The following is a 21,956-nucleotide window of genomic DNA, read 5'->3' as shown; positions in this document are numbered from 1 at the left end:
TCCAAAGCCATGAAGCAGAGTACATTCTTTTGCATGTAAATTGTTGTTTCAGGTATTGTCATCTGAAATGCAAAAGTAATAATCACACCAGGTATTATTCAATATTACTTGAATTAATTTTTTTCCTAAGATTTGCTGGTGATTTGTAGGTCTTGCCATGTATGTGTGTGTATGTATGTATGTATGTATGTATATATATATGTATGTGTGTATATATATATATACACACACACACACACACACACACCCCACACACACACAAATACAAATACAAGACACTGTTTTTGGCACTTTATAATTCTGACTCTTTAACCTTCATGATGCCTATGAGGTCTTACTCATTTTATAAATGTTTGAGGTAAAATGCAAAAGCTCAAACACCTCACTAAGGTGAGTATAAACCCAAAATGTGATATTAGGCAATCTGAATTCAGTATACATGGGCTTCCATTCCATGAGGCATGCTCTATGACTCCTTCTTACCCATCATCTGATTTGGGGCTCATGAAGGAATTATGGCCCCCTTCCTTCTTTCCATCCCTACAGTAATCATTGGCGTTCTATTTCTCCAAGCCATGTTGACCATAGGTAAGGTTTTATAAACTATTTAATTTTACTGTTGTGTTTTGTGTTTTTGTTTTTTTTTTTTACAAGAGAAGTAGAAAGAATGAGAGCCTATTGTAATGGGTTAACTCAGACTGAGAGTGGTGGTTTACACCTTTAATCCCAGAACTTGTGAGATCAAGGTAGGGGATCACCATGAGCTCAAGGCTACCCTGAGACTACATAGTGAATTAAAGATCATCCTGGGCTAGAGTGAGACCCTACCTCAAAAACCCAAACATGTTAACTCACAATAGGGTCCTTAAAATATCTTCAGCATTTTCTTCCAAGAAAATTTTCTGGGCTGGAGAGATGGCTTAGCGGTTAAGCGCTTGCCTGTGAAGCCTAAGGACCCCAGTCCAAGGCTCGATTCCCCAGGACCCACGTTAGCCAGATGCACAAGGGGGCACATGCATCTGGAATTTGTCTGCAGTGGCTGGAAGCCCTGTCATGCCCACTCTCTCTCTCTGCCTCGTTCTCTGTCTGTTGCTCTCAAATAAATAAATAAATAAAACTAAAAAAAAAAATAAAGGCATGTGCCAATGCGCCCAGCTCTAATTGAAAATTAAAAAAAAAAAAAGAAAAAAAAAAGAAAATTTTCTTAGGGAAACATCTAATCCTTAATGACCAAAACAGGAGGGAAGAGAGATGCTGTTGTAAAAACAGGTTGAGAAGAGATGGAAGGAAGTAGCAGGAGATGACCAGCTGACATGGCGTGGTAAGAGACGTGAGGTAGAGCTGTGGAGGAAGACAGACCCCTCTCCTGGGGTAACCAGCTCTCAAAAGCTCCAAAAAGAGAGCTCATGAGTATGGCCCATCCTGACAAGGTTGTGTAAGCAGACAAGTGAGCAGAGCAGCTTGCCCCATCACCTTCTGTGCAGGGAGGAGGCCCCGTGATGTCCATTCCTGCTGTGTACACCCTTGCGTGTCCCCTTGTGTGAGCAAGACCCACGGCTTGCTTCTGAGAGCATGAATGTGATGCCCATGGTTCCGTTACAGCGGATTCTGTTTATCTCATCATTGAAGTCCACCTTTCTGTCTCTACCTTTAAGGAGTGCTGAAGCAATATTGTTACCAGTTTTGAGAGCCACTGAACCTTTGTAGGCTCTGGATGGATTTAGTTTAGGAGTTAGAGGGCCAGCCACTCAACAGTTACTAAAATTCCCTGAGCCAGTGGACATTGAGTGCTTGTCCTGACAGCCATGAACAATGATGAGCGCAGATGCAGTTGAAGGGTAGAATCAATAAGGATTATTAGAATGTAAAGCACCAAGTGAAAGTAAGGCAGGAAGCAAAATTAAGGCCGAAAGTAAAAGAAGAAATAGGGCTGGAGAGATGGCTCATTGGTTAAAGGCACTTGATTACAAAGGCTGATGATCTGGGCTTAATTCTCCAGTATCCACATAAAGGCAGATACACAAAGTAGCACATGCATTTGTTTGTAGTGGCAAGAGGCCCCAACATGCCCATACTCTCCCTCTCTCTCTCCCTCTCCCCCACCTCTCTCTCTCTCTCTCTCTCTCATTAATAAGTAACATGTTAAAAAGTGAAAATAATGCAGGGGACCACCCAAGCTGGGAGGGGAAGCCAGCTAGCAAACTAAATGTCCTTAGACATGTGAATTAAGTGTCAAGTGAAGGTGGATTGGACTGGTTACTTGGAATATATGTGGGGGTTTCTGATAGGCTATGTGACACCCTCGTGTATGTGAATTAAGTAGCAAGTCAGGGTGGATCAGATTGGTTACTTTGAGTGTAGAGTCTCAATAGGGTGATGAGTTAGACAGAGGTTCCATTTGTATAGGCCAGTCAACATTCTGGGGAGTCAACGTAAGCCAGGGCCTTTTGAATATTAGTTCCCAGACTCTGCTTTCTGGACCTGTTATAAAAATCTGTCTGGCCATGCAGTTACTGCCACTCTTTTTTTTTTTTTTTTACATTTTATTTTACTTTTATTTATTTATTTGAGAGATAGAGAGAAAGAAGGGGAAGGAGAGAGAGAGAAAATGAGCACGCCAGATCCTCCAGCCGCTGTAACTCCAGATGCATGTGCCGCCTTGTTCACCTGGCTTACGTGGGTTCTGGGGAACTGAACTAAGGTCCTTTAGTTTCACAGACAAACAGCCTAACCGCTAAGCCATCTATCTGTACAGCCCAGTTACTGGCCACTCTTTACAGTGATCCAAAACCTCAACAGAGTATCATTTCTCCATCCTTCAGAGGTGAGCGTGTTGGGACCCAGAGAAGTTAGTGTTGCATAGAAGAGGTATCCAAACAGCTTCTTTGTTCAGGTGTCATGGATAGTAGTGGAGTTTGGAGTAATTCCAGGTGTATCTGGTCACATGGGTCCATAGAAAATATACTGTGACCCACTCCCAGCATGGATTTGGGAAGCTGTGTCCAAGCTCCCCGTGAGCATATAGCACCGCACACTGAGTCACCGGAAACAATCTATGAACTCAGCAACTTATGACCTCAGTTCCCCTAGGGAACACATATCACATGTAGCCTGTAGCTTCCAGAGCTCTCCAGACAGCCTTGTTTCCAAGAACCTGCCTCTCTGCAGACAGGATCTGATTCAGTACTTCCAACTCAGAACATAATCCCAACAAAGGCTCGCGGTCCGCAGATCTCACCCTGTCCTTTTCAGGGATCCCTCCAAGCTGCTTCTCCTTCCTCCATTTCTCAAAAACTCACAATGAAAGTGTCCCATGGGCCATGATGCCCTCAAGACAGCCGATCCTCTGTGAAATCAGCCTAGAATTCAACACTCGGGTGACCAGATTGAGAGAGTCTTGTTGAAACTGTATTTCTCAGGACAACTGGAAGCAATGTGAGCTTGGGCTGGGTCCAGGTGACTTTGACCTTGGGAACCATAAGATGACCTTTCCTGGTGTACTTCATCATCGTGGGTATGGGTTTCAACAGAGGACGATGACCACATTATGTTGTTAACTCTGCACAGGCCTTTTGGTTAAAACTTCAAGAAACTTTTAAAGCCTCCCTCCTCCCCACTTTGATATTTATTGTACCTAAACCTTCAGTGGTAAATACTGCTAGATGCGGGGCTGGGCATTGTTGGCCTGGAAAGAAAGACATGGATCGGGTATTCTTGACCAGGAAGTCAGCCATTGTCCCCTGCACCTCATCCTTCCTGGGCCACACCGAGCTTCGTTGTCTCCTTCTTCAGTGAAATAAAACTCAGGACCGGTCTCAGCTTTGGCCCTGGCCATCCACACAGTGCCCACAGTCACCATCAAATACCATTTATGTAACTGACCACAGCATTTACAGCTCTCAGGGAGGAGGGGAAACAGAAAGGCTTCTTATCAAATAACAGTATGCACCCATGAAAGCCATCCTCCACATGGCACCAGGTCACAGGGACGCCCTGGTCTTCCAGGCGCTTCTTATAGAGCAAGGTGTCATCGCGGAGGATGTCGTTCTCATAGCTCACCAGGAAGGCCTCGGGAAGCTGAGCGATGACCTTGTCATCGGCTAAGAGGGGTGAATTTTCTACATCTAAAACATGTCTGGTTTCTAGATAAGCAGCCTCATTAAAAGGTCCAGGAAACTCAGGTTGTAGGCCTTGAGTCCTGAATCTTTTGGGGATATTTTCAGAGCTGAGCCATTTCTTGTACTTCTCCCAGGCATCTGGGGGTATACCAGCACCTTTCAATATGGCATCTTCCCAGGAGCGGTCAATGGCCAGATATTTACACACAGCCAACATCACTATGTCTTTAGTGAGGAATGGGACGTTTTGGTGCTGCTGAAAAGATGGCAGGAAGAAATTGATAGCCTGCAGGGGTGGACAAATCAGGACCTGAGCCCGGAGCTGGGGGAGATTGGGTCTGTTGAGCAAAGCCTGCATCACAACAGCCGCAGCCCAAGCTCCAACACTTTCTCCCGAGATCACCACCCGGGAGGGGTCTACCCCATAGGTTTGCAGGGTCTTCAGGAAGTGGATGGAGGCATTCAGGCAGTCCTGGGTAATGACAGGATGATGGTAGTCAGGAAGCTTGCGGTACCTGAGGAAGAAAGAGGAAGAGAGCACACAGGTCACTGGCGGCAATGAGAGTAGCACCCTCCCCTCCCACAGGAAACCACACCTGACCACACCCCCAGACGCTGGTGCAATAGTGGCGTGTCTGTTATGGAGGAAACCAACCGCTCTCTCACTGGATTTGTGATCCACTGCACAGGTGCCTGGTATGGAAAACCCAGTCTAAATCTGGTGGCTGGGGAGGCCATAGGTTCTGAGAGGGAAGCTACGACTGTTATTTGGCGAAATGGATATGTTGAGCCCATCAAATTGCCCTCTTAATGCTTATGTTGATGCCCATAGTTTAGTGCTGCTCTCACTTTGGGTCAGAGAAAGTTCTTTTTGCAATGGCAGTGACTACTGGGAGACTCAAAACTCATCAAAGTGCTGAGAAGTGGCAGCCGTGTGCTCAGTCACCAGTGGGTTATCTCTATTATATCCACTAATACTTGGAGAGCATTGTGGAAGAGATGGTGGAAAGAATGGAAGAGCCAGAGGTTGGAGAGGAGTGCTTTGGAACGCTGTCTTGGGTACACAAAGTGACTAGCCTTTGTAGTCATGAGCTCACAGAGGCTGGCATTATTCTTGCACAAGACCTGCACAATATTGGGCCCATCAACAGGTTGTCATGCATGATGGAGGAGTTAAAAAAAAAAAAAAAGCCAGGCGTGGTGGCACATACCTTTAATCCCAGCACTTGAGAGGCAGAGATAGGAGGATCACCATGAGTTCAAGGCCACCCTAAGACTCCATAGTGAATTCCAAGTCAGCCTGAGCTAGAGTGAGACCCTACCTCCAAAAACCTAAAAAAAAAAAAAAAAAAAAAAGCACATATATACACACATTGTTAAAAAGAGGCTAAAGCCGGGCGTGGTGGTGCATGCCTTTAATCCCAGCACTCGGGAGGCAGAGGTAGGAGGATCGCCGTGAGTTCAAGGCCACCCTGAGACTCCATAGTGAATTCCAGGTCAGCCTGGGCTACAGTGAGACCCTACCTCGAAAAAAAAAAAAAAAAAAAAAAAGAGGCTAGAAATGGCTTAATGGTTAAAGTGCTTGCCTATAAAGCCAAAGGACCCAGTTTCAATTCTCCAGTACCCATATGAAGCCAGATGCACAAGGTGGCACATGCATCTACAGTTCATTTGCAGTGGCTGGGGGCCCTGGCATACTCATTCATTCTCTCTCTCTCCCTGCCTTTCTCTGTCTCTCTCTCTCTTTATCTAAATAAATAATTTTTTTTCTATTTTTTTGAGGTAGAGTCTCACTGTAGCCCAGGCTGACCTGGAATTCACTAAGGAGTCTCTGGGTGGCCTTGAACTCATGGCGATCCTCCTACTTTTGCCTCCTGAGTGCTGGGATTAAAGGCGTGCACCACCATGCCCAGCTTAAATAAAATAATTTTTAAGAAGGGAAAACCAGGTGTGGCAGTTAGACACCACCGCAGCCAGAGGGAAGGAGGCAGTGGAGACTGGAAAGAGGAGACCTTCCTCATACTACTGGAGAAGAGCAGTGATACGAAGTGACTTGTTTCAGTCACACGGCTGCACTGTCTACCCAACCTGAGGATGCCAAGGGGTGAGGGGGCCATGGAGGTGCGGCAGTACCCAACATGGCAGTTTTGAATCCAGTCACTTCCACCTATGAACTGGGCCCACCGACGCATGTGCCCTTGGACCAAGCAGCAGGATGGGAGTGAGTACACCGGCCCCCTCCTGGCCTTCCATCCACCCAAGGGCTTCTTTTGCTTTCAGAACACAGTTAAATCTTAGGTGTCTCTCCCTACTTGTTCAAAGTGCCTGGAGGTGGGCAGGTACATAGATATTTTAACAGGATAATGGGTGCATTTTTTTTTCTCTTTGATTTTTGAGGTAGGATTTCACTGTAGCCCAGGCTGACCTAGACTTCACTATGTAGTCTGGAATGGCCTTGAACTCACAGTGATCCACCTACTTCTGCCTCACAAGTGCTGGGATTAAAGGCGTGTACCACCATGCCTGCCTACAATGAATGACTTCAGACTCATGACCCCAACAGCCATACCCTCCTTCCACCTGACCATCAGAGGACCCTGGCTGCCCACCATCTTCTCCCAACTCAATACCACCTTATCAAGTGAGGGGCCACCCTGAGTCCTGCATCTATGATCTCTTTCTTTCCCTTTTCTAATGTTTTGCTGGCTATAAATTATTCCTTTGATTCTCATTAATTTTAACTTCGCAAAGACACTATCAGCCCTTATATATAAGTCTTGAAAAATGAGTCACTTATGATCCTACATGACCTGGGTTCCTTCCTGTCCTCTGTGTGCCTCCAGGTCATTTACTGTGTGGCTCTGCCATGCTCTGGGCAAGCCGGGTGCTGTCGCCTCCCAGTCATTCTGCCATGGCTCGCCTGTGCAGTACTAGCTGTGGGCATCTATCCAGGCTTCTCCTCTTTTTTTTTTTTTTTTTTTTTTCCGGGTTTTCAAGGTAGGGTCTCACTCTGATCCAGGCTGATCTGGAATTAACTATGTAGTATCAGGGTGGCCTCGAACACACGGCAATCCTCCAACCTCTGCCTCCTGAGTGCTGGGATTAAAGGCGTGCGCCACCATGCCCAGCTGCTTCTCCTCTTGTCTTTTTTTTTTTTTTTAATTTATTTGACAGAGGGAGAGAGAGAGAGAGAGAGAACAAGATTGGATGCGCTAGGGTCTCCAGCCACCACAAATGAACTCTATTGTTCATCTTGTGCATCTGGCTTACATGGCTCCTGGAGAATCGAACCTGGGTCCTTCGGCTTTGCAGGCAAGCACCTTAATCACTAAGCCATCTCTCCAGCCCTTCTTCTCCTCTTTACAAGAGGAGTGTCCATGGGTGTCTATTGAGGCCATGGCCCCTGCTGTGGTCTACAGTCACCAAAACCCACCCTTCCAATCTCACCCTCCCACGGACAAGCCACCGACTCTCTCAGGCCACTCACCCCACAGACAGCACCACCGAGTCTGTCTCCCGGGACAGGAAACTGCACAGGCTGTGGTAACTATCTGTAAGAGAAGACCCAGCTGGAAGAGGAGACCGCAGCTGCCACTCTGGCGGGAGAGTGCCATCCTCTCTCTTCCTCTGAGGCGATCTTGGTTAGCTCTGCCAGGTCAAAACCAGACAGCACCCCAAATCCCTCAAGTACCGGGGCTTCTTGAGTAAAACTTAGGGTTTACCTATAGAAACACTGAATTTTAAAGTGGGGTACACTGAGGACCTAGAAGGTTTGGAGGTCTAAGATGGGTAAAGCCAGCCAGGTGTGGTGGCACGCACCTTTAATCCCAGCACTCGGGAGGCAGAGGTAGGAGGATTGTTATGAGTTCGAGGCCACCCTGAGACTCCATAGTGAATTCCAGGTCAGCCTGGGCTAGAGTGAGACCCTACCTCGAAAAACTAAAAAAGAAGTTAAATTAAATTAAATGGGCAAAGCCAAGAGTGGGCATGAGTGGATTGACAGCCCTGGAGTGTAAACAGTCCCAAGGGGGTTTAAGCATGGGTGGACTTCTAACCCTGACCTGACCCTGTGACCTGTCCAGCTTTAGTCTCTTGTCTGTCAACGCTGACATCTTTCCTTTCCTCCCAGGCCTGCCGGTTCTATTTCAGGGTTTTGTACTTGCTCCTTGCCCTGCTGAGGGCTTAAGATGCTAGTGAGGCAGGTGACACTAAGTCAAGGTGTCACCAGGACCCTCCTCCCTCAGGCCTACCAGGTAAAGTCACATCTTCATGCAGTAGTTCACAAACCCACAATTAGTACCACTTACATCATGATGAGAGAAGTAAAAACTTCAAGTGTGCTTTCTCCAGCCTTCACAAGTAACTAAAGCCAACTGGCACCCACCTTCATGTGAATTTAGATAAAATGTTCCTTACAGGTTTTAATTGATTTATTTTTTATTAACAACTTCCGTGCTTGTAAACAACATCCCATGGTAATGCCTTCTATCCCTCTCTACTTTCCCCTCCGAAACTCCACTCTCCATCATATCCCCTCCCCCTCTCAATCAGTCTCTCTTTTATTTTGATGTCACCATCTTTTCCTCCTATTATGCTGGTCTTGTGTAGGTAGTGTCAGGCACTGTGAGGTCATGGATATCCAGGCCATTTTGTGTCTGGAGGTCACACTGTAAGGAGTCCTACCCTTCCTTTGGCTTTTACATTCTTTCTGCCACCTCTTCAGCAATGGACCCTGAGCCTTGGAAGGTGTGACTTAGATATTTCAGTGCTGAGCACTCCTCTTGTTTTTGCAGTAGTATATGTATATTTTTTCTTTTTGGTGTTTTTGGAGGTAGGGTCCCACTCTAGCCCAGGCTGACCTGGAATTCACTATGTAGTCTCAGAGTGGCCTCAAACTCACAGTGATTCTTCTGCCTCTGACTCCCGAGTGCTGGGATTAAGATGTACACTGCCACGCCCACCTCCCTTTTTTTAAAATTTTTATTTATTTTTATTTATTTGAAAGCGACGGACAGAGAGAGAGAAAGAGGCAGATAGAGAGAGAGAGAATGGGTGCGCCAGGGCCTCCAGCCTCTGCAAACGAACTCCAGACACGTGCGCCCCCTTGTGCATCTGGCTAACGTGGGTCCTGGAGAATCGAGCCTCGAACTGGGGTCCTTAGGCTTCACAGGCAAGCGCTTAACCGCTAAGCCGTCTCTCCAGCCCCCACCTCCCTTTTTTAATATTGCTCTGAAACCAGCATTATTTGATGTAATGATTGAGTTTCTCTGGCCCTTATTTTAAACCCTCATTTGCCAGGCCTCCTGCCCGGCTTGAAATTATCTTGTCCACCTCCTCAGCGCTACCTCCCCCTCATCCCCGGCCTGGCCTCCAGCTTCCCTTCTTGGAGAGGCTTTGATGAGCAGCACAGGTCACTGGCTGTCAGTGTCCAGCCCCCCCCCCCCGGGTTACCCTCATCTGGACCCACCTCTTGACTTGTGCTCTCCTGCGTGGCCCAGCCTCCACTTTTGACTGACACGCCCGTGGGGACAGAAACCACATGATGTCTTCCACGGTGCGCTCTGAGTCTGGAGAGGGTCTGAGGCTAAGCAGGTGCCCAGTAACTATCTGTTTCACCACCCTTTCTTTTACATTTTCCTGTAGCGCAGGTGGGGACTTCCGGGGATTTCTGCGAGTGAAAAGCATGCTGGGCAAGGGTAGGCCTCTAGGGCAGGACAGACTCAGTTTACCTGTGAATGAGAGCTGGCGCCTCAACCCCTGCAGCTGTCAAACAGCCGGGGATATTTGACCGCTAGGTGGCAGTACGTAACCCTCAGCCCAGGGAGGTTCTCAAAGGGACGTGGTCAGCCTTTGCACAGGTGTCCATCGCTCTGTCCATTCCCCATCCATCCATCCCTTTGTTCATTGGCAAACCCATCATTCGACATAACTGTTCATCCAACCATCTATTGATTTGGGCACTCATTCAAAAACTAAAAGTAAGCCAGACACATGCAACGCGGGCTTCCCCGGAGTTCTCGGGGCTTCCACTGCTGCAGGGGAGACACACAGCAAACAGGGGAGCATACGGGGACCACGACAGGTTCAGATTGTGACAAGTGCCACGAAGACATTTAAAAAGGGTTCCCTCAGGGATCGTGACCGAGGTCCTGGGCCTGGCCTCAGAGTGGCAGGGCGGTCACTTTGGGGAGGGCTATTTGAGACAAGGACGGAAGACCCGGGGGAGCCAGCCATGCCAGGCCCGGCTGCGGGGGTCTCCTGAGCGCGGGCAAGCAGGGCAGAGACGGGCAGGGAAGCGGCCCGCGCGTCTGCGGGCCTGGGCAGCTCAGGGCTTGGCACAGCTGGGGCACCGAGACCCCGGGGCCGGAGGGGCGGGCCCACGAGCGCCGCGGGAGAGCTGGGAAGCGAGGGAGGAGTCACGGCCAGGGCCAGGACAGCGCCCCGGGGTGTTTCTGCCCGGGCTCCACGTCCACCCGCCGAGCAAACGGGCCGTGGAGGCTTCCAGCGCCCCGACCTGGGGAGCCCGCAGCCCGCAGCCCACGACCCCCCCTCCCGGCGAGGGCTCCAGCCTCTGCTCGCGGGCACTCCCTCGCTCCTGGAGGTCTTCGTGGGGCCGCACGCGGGATTCCGCCCGCCGCCAGGACCTCGCCCTGCCACCCCGCCGAGGAGCTCTTACCCAGGCTGCCACATATGGCGCCCCCTCCGTGGAAGAAGATGATGCCCCGCCGGGCTTTGCAGGAAGCGGCCTTGGGCTGGTATAGCCTCACAGGGATGGACCCAAAGCGCATGTCGGTCACCACTAATTTGGGGTCCTTCTTGATGGTCCCTATGTCCTGTAAAAACTGGAGCAATCTGGGTGTGGAGCAAATCCTCAGCTTCTCCAGTATACTACCCTGTTGGAGGGAAAAGAGGGAAAGGGAGCTGTGGGCACTGCCCTGGCATGCGCATGGTGCCACCGCTAACCATTGCCAGCCTGTGTTGGGCGTTTCTTGCCTGCCTCCCGTGTGTACAGTGGGCTCACGGGCACGCAACAGGCTGCGGGCTCTGTTCAGATGAGGTGTGGGTTTTCTGATTTTTCTTCTTAAAAAGCCCCTATTGAAGCCGGGCGTGGTGGCGCATGCCTCTAATCCCAGCACTTGGGAGGCAGAGGTAGGAGGATTGCTACCCTGAGACTACATAGTGAGTTCCAGGTCAGCCTGGGCGAGAGTGAGACCCTATCTCGAAAAATAAATAAACAAATAAAATAAAAGCCCATATTGAATGATAATGTTACTGTAATTTGATTTTTTGTTCTACCAAGATTCATGTTGAAATGCCATTGTCAATGTTAAAAGATGGACCTTATTACAGAAGACAGAAACATAGATCAGAGATATAGAATAAATGACCCGGATCTAAGTGCATGCAGTTTCAGTCACTTGATATTTTGGCAAATATACTAAAAATACACATTGGAGAAATAGCCTTTTCAACAAATGGTGCTGGGAAAAGTAGCACATGTAGAAAAATGAAATTAGATTCCCTGCCTCTCACCCTGCACAAAGTTCAACTCCAAATGCCTAAAAGATCTAATGCAAGACTGGAAACTCAAACTGTGAGAGTAAAAAGTAAGGCAAACACCAGAAGATATGCACATAGGCAAGGACTTTTGCAATAGGACTCCAGTCGGTGAGGAAATAAAGCCAACAATTAACAATTGGGACCTCACGAAATTAAAAAGCTCCATACAGCAAAGAAATGGCTAATGTAGTAAAGAGACAGCCTACAGAAGGGGAAAAAAATCTTTGCTATGTATGTATCTGACAGATGATTCATACCTAGAATATATAAAGAACTCAAAAAGCTAAACAGTAAGAAATAAAATAACCCCATCAATAAATGGGCTAATAAAATGAACACCCATTTCTCAAAAAGTGACATACAAATGTCCAATGTGCATCTCTCTCTCATTATCTGTCTCTTTCCCTCTCAAATAAAAAATAAAAATGAATAAATGCCTATCAATAAATAGGTCAATGAAATGAGCAGACAGTTCACAAAAGATGGAACACAAATGGCCAACAGGCATCTTTTATAATGTTCAATGTCCTTAGCCATCAGGCAAATACAAATTAAAAACACTGAGATTTCAATTCACTCTAATCAAAATGACTATTATTAAGAAAACTAACTGGACACAATGGAGTTCTCCTTAGTGGTAAAGAAAAATGAAGTTATGAAATTTGTAGGAAAATGGATGGATCTGGAAGGGATTATACTAAGTGAGGTAACCCATGCCCAGAAAGCCAAGCATTGCATGTTCTCCCTCATATATGGATCCTAGCTACAGATGACTGGACTTCTGTGCAAGTAAGGAAGAAAGCTCAGTAGCAGAGGCCAATAGCTAGAAAGGAGATATAAAGGGAATAGAAAGGGAGGAAGAGGGGACTTAATAGGATGGTATTGTATATATGTAAGTAGAAGAACAGATTAATGGGGATGAAAAGACCTAAGTGAGGTCAGGGGAAGAGATTCAGTAAAGGAAAGGTGGAGGGAGGGCTAATCAAACTCTAAGAAGATATAAATATGGAAACCTGCCTTTTTGGACAATTGAACACACAGGAGCCATAGACTTTTACTAGAAAATTTTCAGTGCCAGGAATGGGATATCTTCCAGTGAGTTGTTGACCAGGGAGGTCAACAAAACATTACAGGTCATTGCCGAGGCCCTTAGTTTCCCACCAGGAATAGATGGTAAGACCCTATGGCTAAAGATTCCACATACTTGCCCTGCAAAGTCACTAAGAAATCCTGCTGGACCTGAGCTGAAAACCTCTTTAGCTAACAGAAAACTGGAAAAAGCTACACTGCATGCAATTCAATGGGAGAGAGAGAAATCACCAATGAAGATACTCAACAGTGGACACTGCAAGTCTTATATTTGGCCAGCTATGCCAAATGAGCCAATGGGTGAAACAGTGGCACATCTGTTATGGGGGAAACCAGCCACCCTCTAATTTGACTGGAGGCCTGCTCCATGGAGGGAATACATCCCTGATACTGAAAACCTGCAACAGGGTAGTCATGAGCCCTAAGGGTGTAATGTCTGTTGCTGTCTGGCTAAATGTATATACTATGTTCACCAAACTGCCCAGTAAGCACTTCACTTAATATTCATACCCATATATTAATGCTACTTTCACTTTTGGTTAGAGAACCTTCTCTTTTCAGATGATGGTGACCTTGGAATGACTCAGAAGGCACCATGGTTCTGAGAAGAAGTGACAGAGGAGTGCTCAGCACTAAAATATCTCTGTCACAGGGTCCATTGCAGAAGAGGTGGCAGAAAGAATGTAAGAGCCAAATGAAGGGTAGGACTCCTTACAACGTGCTCCTCCAGACACAAAATGGCCTGGATATCCATGACCTCACAGTACCTGACACTATTTACACAAGACCATCATAATAGGAGGAAAAGATGATGATATCAAAATAAAAGAGACTGATTGAGAGGAGGAGGGGATAAGATGGAGGGTGGAGTTTCAAAGGGGAAAGTGGAGGAAGGGAGGGCATTACCCTGGGATAATGTTTACAACCATGGAATTTGTTAATAAAAAATAAATTAATTAAAAAAATAAACAAAATTAAAAAAAAAAAACTAACTGGGCATGGTGGTGCGTGCCTCTAATCCCAGCACTTTAGAGGCAGAGGTAGGAAGATTGCTGTGAGTTCAAGGCCAGCCTGAGACTCTATAGTGAATTCCAGGTCAGCCTGGGCCAGAGTGAGACCCTACCTTGAAAAACCAAAACGAAGAGGAAGGAAGGCAGGCATGATGGTGCACTCCTTTAATCCCAGCACTTGGGAAGCAGAGGTAGGAGGATCACCATGAGTTCAAGGCCACCCTGAGAATACATAGTGAATTCCATGTCAGCCTGGACTAGAGTGAGACCATGCCTCAAAAAAAAAAAGAAGAAGAAGAAGAAGAAGAAGAAGAAGAAGGAGGAGGAGGAGGAGGAGGAGGAGGAGGAGGAGGAGGAGGAGGAGGAGGAGGAGGAGGAGGAGGAGAAGAGGAAGAGGAAGAGGAAGAGGAAGAAAAGAAAACTAATGACAGCAAACACTGGCAAGGTAATGGGGAGAATGGAGCCCTGATTGGCTTGTTAGGAAGTGTGAATTGATACAGTTGCAATGGAAATCAGTGTGTGGAGATGTCTCAAAAAAGCTAAAAATTGGGCTGGAGAGTTGGCTTAGCGGTTAAGCCCTTGCCTGTGAAGCCTAAGGACCCCAGTTCAAGGCTCGATTCCCCAGGTCCCACATTAGCCAGATGCACAAGGGGGCGGCGCACACGTCTGGAGTTCATTTGCAGTGGCTGGAAGCCCTGGCGTGCCCATTCTCTCTTGCTCTCTGCCTCTTTCTCTCTCTCTCTCTGTCGCTCTCAAATAAATAAATAAAAATAAACAACAACAAAAAAATAAAGGTGTGTGCCACCAGGCCTGACCAATTAAAAAAAAAAAAGGCTAAAAATTGTGCTGGAGAAATGGTTCAGTTGTTAAAGGTGTTTACTCACAAAGCCTGACAGACCAGGTCTGATTCCCCAGTACCCACATAAAACCAGATGCACAGTGGTACATGCTTCTGGAGTTCATTTGCAATATCAGGAAGCCCTGGAGTGCCCATACTCATTTTCCCTGCCTGCCATTTCTAGCTCTGTCACACACACACAATATCTCTCTCTCTTTCTCTCTCTCTCTCTCTCTCTCTCTCTCTCTCAAATAAATAAATAAATAAAATATTTTTAAAAACTAAACACTGAAAGTTTAACTACAATATCACCCAGCTGTACCATTCCTGGCCATATATTCAAATGACACAGTAACTTATCACAGAGATGCTTGTACATCCACATTCAATGCTGTCTAGGAAATGGAATCAAAATAGATGTCCATCAACTGGTGATTGAATAATGAAAATGTGGTACATATTCACGATACAATTTTACTTGGGTATAAAGAAAAATGAAGTTATGAAGTTTGTAGGGAAATGGATGGAATTTGAAAAAATTAAAGTAAGTGACGTAACCCAAGCCCAGAAAGTAAAAAGTTGCATGTTCTTTCTTATACATGGATCTTAACATTTTTGATATATAGGTAAATGGGGGGGGGAGTGTGAAATAAGCTATGAATCAAGATAGAAGATCAAGAGAAAGGAACAAGAAATGATAACAGGGCTGAAGAGATGGCTTAGTGGTTAAAACACTCTGCTGCAAAGCCAAAGGACTCAAGTTCAATACCCCGGGACCCATGTAAGCCAGATGCACAAGGTGGCACACACGCCTGGAGTTTGTTTGCAATGGCTGGAGGCCCTGCACTACCCGTTCTTCCCCACCCCCCCCCCTCTCTCTCTCTCTCTCCCTGTTTCTGTGCACCTGCTTCTTTCTCTCTTAAATAAATAAATAAAAATAAAATATCAAAAAAGATATGATGAGAAAGTGGGGAGGGAAAACAAAAGGAAATGTAGCATGAAAGCAAAAAGGAGGTTGTGGTGGGGGACAAGCACAAGGAGGGAAAGATAAAGGAAGAAAACAGGGTGAAAAGAAACAAAAAAATAAGATTTTATTTGAAAAACAACATAATGAAACCCAATCCTTTTTTAAAAAGATAAATAAAATCTAAAAAGAAAAACATTAAAAAAATAAAAGGGCAAGCTGCCCTCCAGTTTCCTCAGGTAACCTTGGGGCGAAAAAAAAAAAAAAGACTTGGGTAAGTGTTCATAGATTCCAACGTGCCTCTATCAACCACCAGTGAAACTGGGACCAAATCAGCATTCCTTTTGTAGAAAGCTGGGCACTGGAAGAGGAAGAGAGGGAAAGTCAAGGACCAGTCTTGCTCTTTCAAGTTTCCTCTTACAGAAGAGGAAGATAGACAGGCCTAGGGTGCTTCCTGCCTTGCCCTGAACCATCTAGAGCTCCTCTTAGAAGTCCCAGCTTGCCCGAGACACAACTGGAGAGGAAGGTGAGTTCTTGTGCAGAGAACTAAGTCAGAAGCCTACGGCTTGGAAGAGCATAGACCCTAGAGGGAAGCTTCCATGGTTCATTGGCTAAAAAGAGAGGTTATACTTGCCAAAAAGTTTTCTAAATGTCTATGTTGTCCCCTTTGTTCCATGCTGTTCTCAGTCTTGTTTAGGGAATCTATTTTTTTAATATATTTTATTTGTTTGTTTGAGAGAAAGAGGCAGAGAGAGAGAGAGAAAGAGAAAATGGGTATACCAGGCCTCCAGCCACTTCAAATGAACTCCAGATGCATGCGCTGCCTTGTGCATCTGGTTTACCTAGGTTCTGAAGAGTCAAACCAGGATCCTTTGGCTTTGCAGGCAAGTGCCTTATCTGCTAAGCCATCCCTCCAGCCCCTAAAGAATCTCCTTTTTTACAGACAGAAATGAATAGCAGGAAGAGCCAAGTCCCATCATGGATGCACCAGGACCTCTTACCACTGCAAACAATCTTCAGAGGCATCAGCCAATTTGTGCATCTGGCTGTACAAGTGTACTGGGGAATCAAGCCCAGGATGGCAGGTTTTGTAAGCAAGATTTACCCACTGAGCTGCCTCCCTAGCTCCCTGTGTGCCTTTCAACAGTTGGAACAAGAGACACACCAGAAAGAACAGCACTGCTGAACAGTGTTCTGTGGATATTTAAAAACTCCCCAGGGCTGGAGAGATGGCTTAGTGGCAAAGGCACTTGACTGTGAGGCCTAAAGACCCTTGTTCAATTCCCCAGATCCCATGTAAGCCAGACACACAAGGTAATATATGCATAAGAGTGCACATGTGCACAAGGTGACACATGCATCTGGAGTTTCATTGCAGTGGCTGGAGGTCCTGGTGGGCCAATTCTCTCTCTCACTCTCGCTCTTTCTCTCTCATAAAAAATTTCCCCAAAATTTTTGGAGACTTCCTAAGCAATGACTTAACAGAACTAAGTTTGGAAAACAGAATGTTGTTATAATATGTAGATGATGTATTAATAGCAAACTCATCCAAGGAAACCTCAAGTACAAATACATGGTCAGGATTTTTGAAATTTTTATTGCACTTTTTTTTTTTTGTCTAAAAAGGACCATAAAATCTCCAAGAAAAGGCCCTTAGTATCTGAAGATGTATAAAATGTCTCGGTTTTATAATCTCCCAATGATGACAGCCTTCCCACTGAATGAAAACCAGGCCTCCAAAGATCCAGAAATAACAGAAGGTGTCCCAGGACTTGGCAGGCGTCTGATGTATTTGCATTCCAGCTTTTGGCAAATTGCAAAGACTATACATGACAAAGTACTATTAGATTCAGGTAAAGGATTGAGACATGGCTTTCTTGGGATGGCAAGGCTGATTTTGAGAGGTTCATAAAGTGGAACTGTAGAAGGGGATGCACTGGGGAACCCCTGATTGGACTGAAAGGAAAGAGGCAGATCAGTGAGAGAGCAGTGTGGTTTTGGAAGGAAAGGGGCAGAGGACAGGAGCCAGGGAATGCCTGATGGAGAAACAGAGAAAAAAGAACAAGAATTAGTGAAAAAGAGAAAGAGGTATATGCAACATGGAGAGAGAGAGAAAGAGAGACAGAGAGAGGTATCATCTTAGGCCAGGAAGAAGCTGAAGAGATTACTGGTCATGAAACTAAGAAAAGAATCATAGGGGAGGAATAAATGTTAAGGGAGATGGGAAATATATGTCAAAGGCCAGGCATGGTGGCATGGTGGAATAAATGAGAAAACAGTATAGTGACACACATATGTTTGAAGGTGCCATGATGAAATTTTGTACAATCATCAGAAACAAGAAAACAAACAAGCAAACGGACAAACAAATGTGATAAAGAGTGGGGAAAATTGATAAATAGAGCCAGAGAAAGACAGGAGCAAAAGACGAAAAGAAAGGGAGTAAAAAAGAAAAGGAGTGGGAAAAGGAGAGAGAGAAAAAAGGAGGAAGAAATAACAGCATACAGTACAGTTTAGTCAACTCAGTCTTGAGGGATAGAAGTGAAGCAGGAAGGAGGGCTGAGATAGAGAGGGCGCCCCGACCCGCGGAGGGGCCCAGAGGAAGACTCACCCAAGCAAACACGTACAGCACCACACAATGCAAAAACCTGAGCCTGACCGGATGCTGTATGGTGGCGGGGATTTCCGCAGTGACCAGGTGTCTGACGACAGCCCACACGAAGAGTCCCAGGGGAAAGGCGAGCAGCCCCCCTAGGAGTCCCAGCCACAGGACAGCCATGGCCCCGAGGTCCTCTCTGTCCGGAGCTGTCCCGAGCTGCCAGTCTATGTGAGGAGCACCTGACCCAGTTTTCCAGGCTGCCACCTCCGCCCTGCTCCTTCCAGATTACACCTGACACAGTGGTGTGACCTGTGTGCCCTCACATAGCCACCCAAGTCAGCCTATGGGAGCCAGGGAACCTGCTCCTCAAGGACTTAGGGATCAGAGAAGCTCACCTGGCCCACCATAAGGGACTTACGAGGTGAACTCCCAAAGATCACAGGAAGGGGCTCTCATGGCACCCCAGCCCCTGGGCGTGTGCAAGAGAAGTCTCACTTGGGTTGCACAGACCCCTGGGGGCTGACATAGGAGATGGGGATCCCTTCTGCCCCACAATCTGGCTAAGGTGGGCAAAGCACATCCCATTCCCGGCTCCTTGGTTCTCTACCCTCTCCCTGGCCAGTGCTTCAGTCCAGGACACTGGGAGCTGCTGGGTCTCCAGGGGTTAAGAGTATCACTTGATCTCTCTCTCTCCCTCTATCTGTCTTTCTCACTCTGTCTGTCGCTCTCAAATGAATAAATAAAAAATTAAAAAAAAAAAAGAGTATCACTTGATCTCAGCCACATGGATGCTAATGCTGCCGCCCCTTCTGCTTGCTGACTGTGGCTGCAGACGGTTCTCCGCTGTCTCCCAGCGTGGAAGGTGGAGAGCTGAGAGCTCCTACTGGGAGGAAGGTCTCAGAACACAGAGGAGGCCCTGGCCAGCAGGGAGCTCAGCACAAGCCTGTTTTCCAAAATGGATCTGACCTTTTTTTTTTTCTCTTGTAGAAGAGAGCAATGTGGGAAGAAATTGTTCCCAAACCAGCTTTTAGAGCCATTTTCAGAGAGAGGATCAGTCCTAGGAATTATCACTGGGGTGGTGGTGGGCAGGGTGTGGTGGACTCTTGAGCCATTTGGCCAAGACTAGTGTGACTGGAGACCCATTGGTGCAGATGAGGGAGCAGCAGGGAAGCCCAATGAATGGAGCTTTTCAGGGTCCAGGGAAGGTTTGGCAGGAAGAGAGTGCAGATGATTCCTTTCACATGTTTCCTTATTTGTCATTAAAAATTGAAAAAGTCTCATCCACCAAGGCATTCATTAACATAGACTTATTATCACAGTTAATTTTTATTTTTCCAATGAAGTTATGTTTCCCTTTTTTTTTCCCCCAAGGTAGGGTCTCGCTCTAGCCCATAGCCCAGGCTGATCTGGAATTCACTACATAGTCTCAGGGTGGCCTCAAACTCATGGTGATCCTCCGACCTCTGCTTCCCAAGTGCTGTGATTAAAGGCGTGTGCCACCACTCCCAGCTGTTTCCCTTTCTTAAAAAATAAAAATAAGGGCTGGAGAGATGGCTTAGCGGTTAAGCACTTGCCTGTGAAGCCTAAAGACCCCGGTTCGAGGCTCGGTTCCCCAGGTCCCACGTTAGCCAGATGCACAAGGGGGCGCACGCGTCTGGAGTTCGTTTGCAGAGGCTGGAAGCCCTGGCGCGCCCATTCTCTCTCTCTCCTTCTATCTGTCTTTCTCTCTGTCTGTCACTCTCAAATAAATAAATAAATAATGAACAAAAAAATTTAAAAAATAAAATAAAATAAAAAAAAAATAAAAATAAAAGTAAAAATTTGCTGGGCATGAGGGCTCCTGTCTACAATTCCAGCACTCAGGAGGCTGAGGTAGTAATATTGTTGTAAGTTTAGGAGTACATTGAGACCTCAAAAAAAATACATATATCAACTAACATAAAGTTTACCTTTAGAACCATTTCTAACCATATAGCATATAGCATAGTGGTATCAAGTAAATGTGTGTGTGTGTGTGTGTGTGTGTGTGTGTGTGTGTGTGTGTGTGTGTGCATGTGTGTGTTAGATCTCTTGCAACACTGAAATTACATCTTTGAACTCCCCTCTTTTCCAGCCCCACCAATGTTACCATAGTTGTTAGGGTCAGAGCCTGGGCAGCTAAGCTCAGCTGGCCGCCCTCAAATGGCTGGGGCCCTGGACTGTATAGAAAGGAGCACCAATGCCCATCACTCTCTGTTTCCTCCCTGTGGACTGAATGTGAGCAACTGCCTCAGCTCCTGCTGCCGCGCCTTCCCCTCCATGAGGACCATGGCCTGAAATAAACCCTTCCTCCCTTAAACCGATTTACTTTCGTCAGGTATTTCAGCCCAGCAACAAGAAGGTAATTAATACAGAGCTATAGCAGCACATGGTTGTAAAAGGGATTGGCTTCCAAGAAGTAAGACCTCAGAAGAATGTAGCAGTCGCAGCTAGGAGGATCAACCACTACCCCTGGTGCGGAGCTCGGAGGAAGACCCCAGTCTCCTCTCCACAGGGCTGAGATCCATTCAGATCTTCCTGGAAAAGGCGCGTGGTGACTTCTTGCATTAGCAAAGACGTGTCTTTGCTGTGACACTGGTGGTATTTGTATACATACTCACACCCATTTTTTGCCATCTTGGGTGCTAGAGAAAGCCACGAATTCATAGGGGACAGAAGAACTCTGAAATCAAGCCACCGAAGGGGGCTGGAAGCAATGCCCTCCATATATGACAAGAGGCCCGAACAGGAACACCACATGCGTTGGTGGTAGGACGCTGGGGAATCAGGTGAGAGCTGAGCTGGCAGCCTTCTTCCTGATTGCCGGCTGCCAGCGTGCTGCTGAGCGCCACGCAGGTGGCCGTGGGAGAAGAGTCATCGACAGTCTTCACCAACAGTGAACCCTGCAAACTACATGGCTGGCCTGCCTGGCAAGATGCACACGTGAGTGCAATTGTGGCATGCCTGTTGTGGAGGTGAACGGCTCTCTGATCGGAATTGAGACCTATTTCACAGGCAAGAACTCGTGTTTATGGTACCATGAACCTAGTCAAACACCTATGACCGACCGGGAAGTTCATGAGCCCTAGTAACCGACTGCTGTTGTTTGGCTAAATGGATATATTATGCCTACCAAATTGCTCTCTAAATATCTAAATATCTATGCCCACATATGTGGTAGGGGGATTTCTGAGAGTTCGAGGCCACCCTGAGACTACATAGTTAGTTCCAGGTCAGCCTGGACCAGAGTGAGACCCTACCTCAAAAAAACAAAAAAAAGGAGCCAAAGCAAGCATCCAGAGGAATGAGGAAGGGACGTAAGGGAGGAGGGTTCTGGAGCCGGCTGCAGCTTTGACTGGTTATATAACCAAAACAAATGAATTCACCTGGCTGACCTCTGTCTATTCCATTTGCAGCTCTAGACCTAATAGAAACTAAGCATGTGAACACCAAGAGACACATACACACTCCTAAGGCTGGAGAGAGGGACCTGAGTTCAGATCCCCAGAATTCAATGAAATGCCAGATGTGGTGGTCCACACCTATAAACCCAGTGTAGCAAGGGAAGCAGAGACAGGCAGATTCCTGGGCTCACTGGTGAGCTAGTGTGGCTGAATTGTGAGCTCTAGGTTTCATGAGAGAGCCTTTCTCAAAAAAAAAAAAGAAAAAGAAAAAATAGACCCCAATCTTCCAGGTAAGATGGCAGCATAGTAACCATACCAAAGCAGCTTAGGGAGGGAAATAAGCAGAAAAACAGCAA

General features: G+C 46.7%; 1 protein-coding gene across 1 annotated transcript; it reads right to left on the bottom strand.

The window, feature by feature from the left end:
• Window positions 1-2,659: 2,659 nt before the first annotated feature.
• On the bottom strand, window positions 2,660-18,358 carry Aadacl4 (arylacetamide deacetylase like 4). The gene is made up of 4 exons (XM_045149078.1): window positions 18,191-18,358; window positions 10,795-11,134; window positions 7,606-7,669; window positions 2,660-4,633 (listed from the first exon to the last, which is right to left on the bottom strand). Exons 1-4 carry the CDS (start codon window positions 18,356-18,358, stop codon window positions 3,859-3,861), a joined length of 1,347 nt encoding a protein of 448 aa, XP_045005013.1. The 3' UTR covers window positions 2,660-3,858.
• Window positions 18,359-21,956: the final 3,598 nt, after the last annotated feature.

Source organism: Jaculus jaculus, chromosome 5, assembly GCF_020740685.1.
Source record: "Jaculus jaculus isolate mJacJac1 chromosome 5, mJacJac1.mat.Y.cur, whole genome shotgun sequence".
In the NCBI taxonomy this organism is placed as follows: domain Eukaryota; kingdom Metazoa; phylum Chordata; class Mammalia; order Rodentia; family Dipodidae; genus Jaculus; species Jaculus jaculus.
Note: the sequence above shows the minus strand (reverse complement) of the source record. Positions and strands in the feature narration are given on the sequence as shown.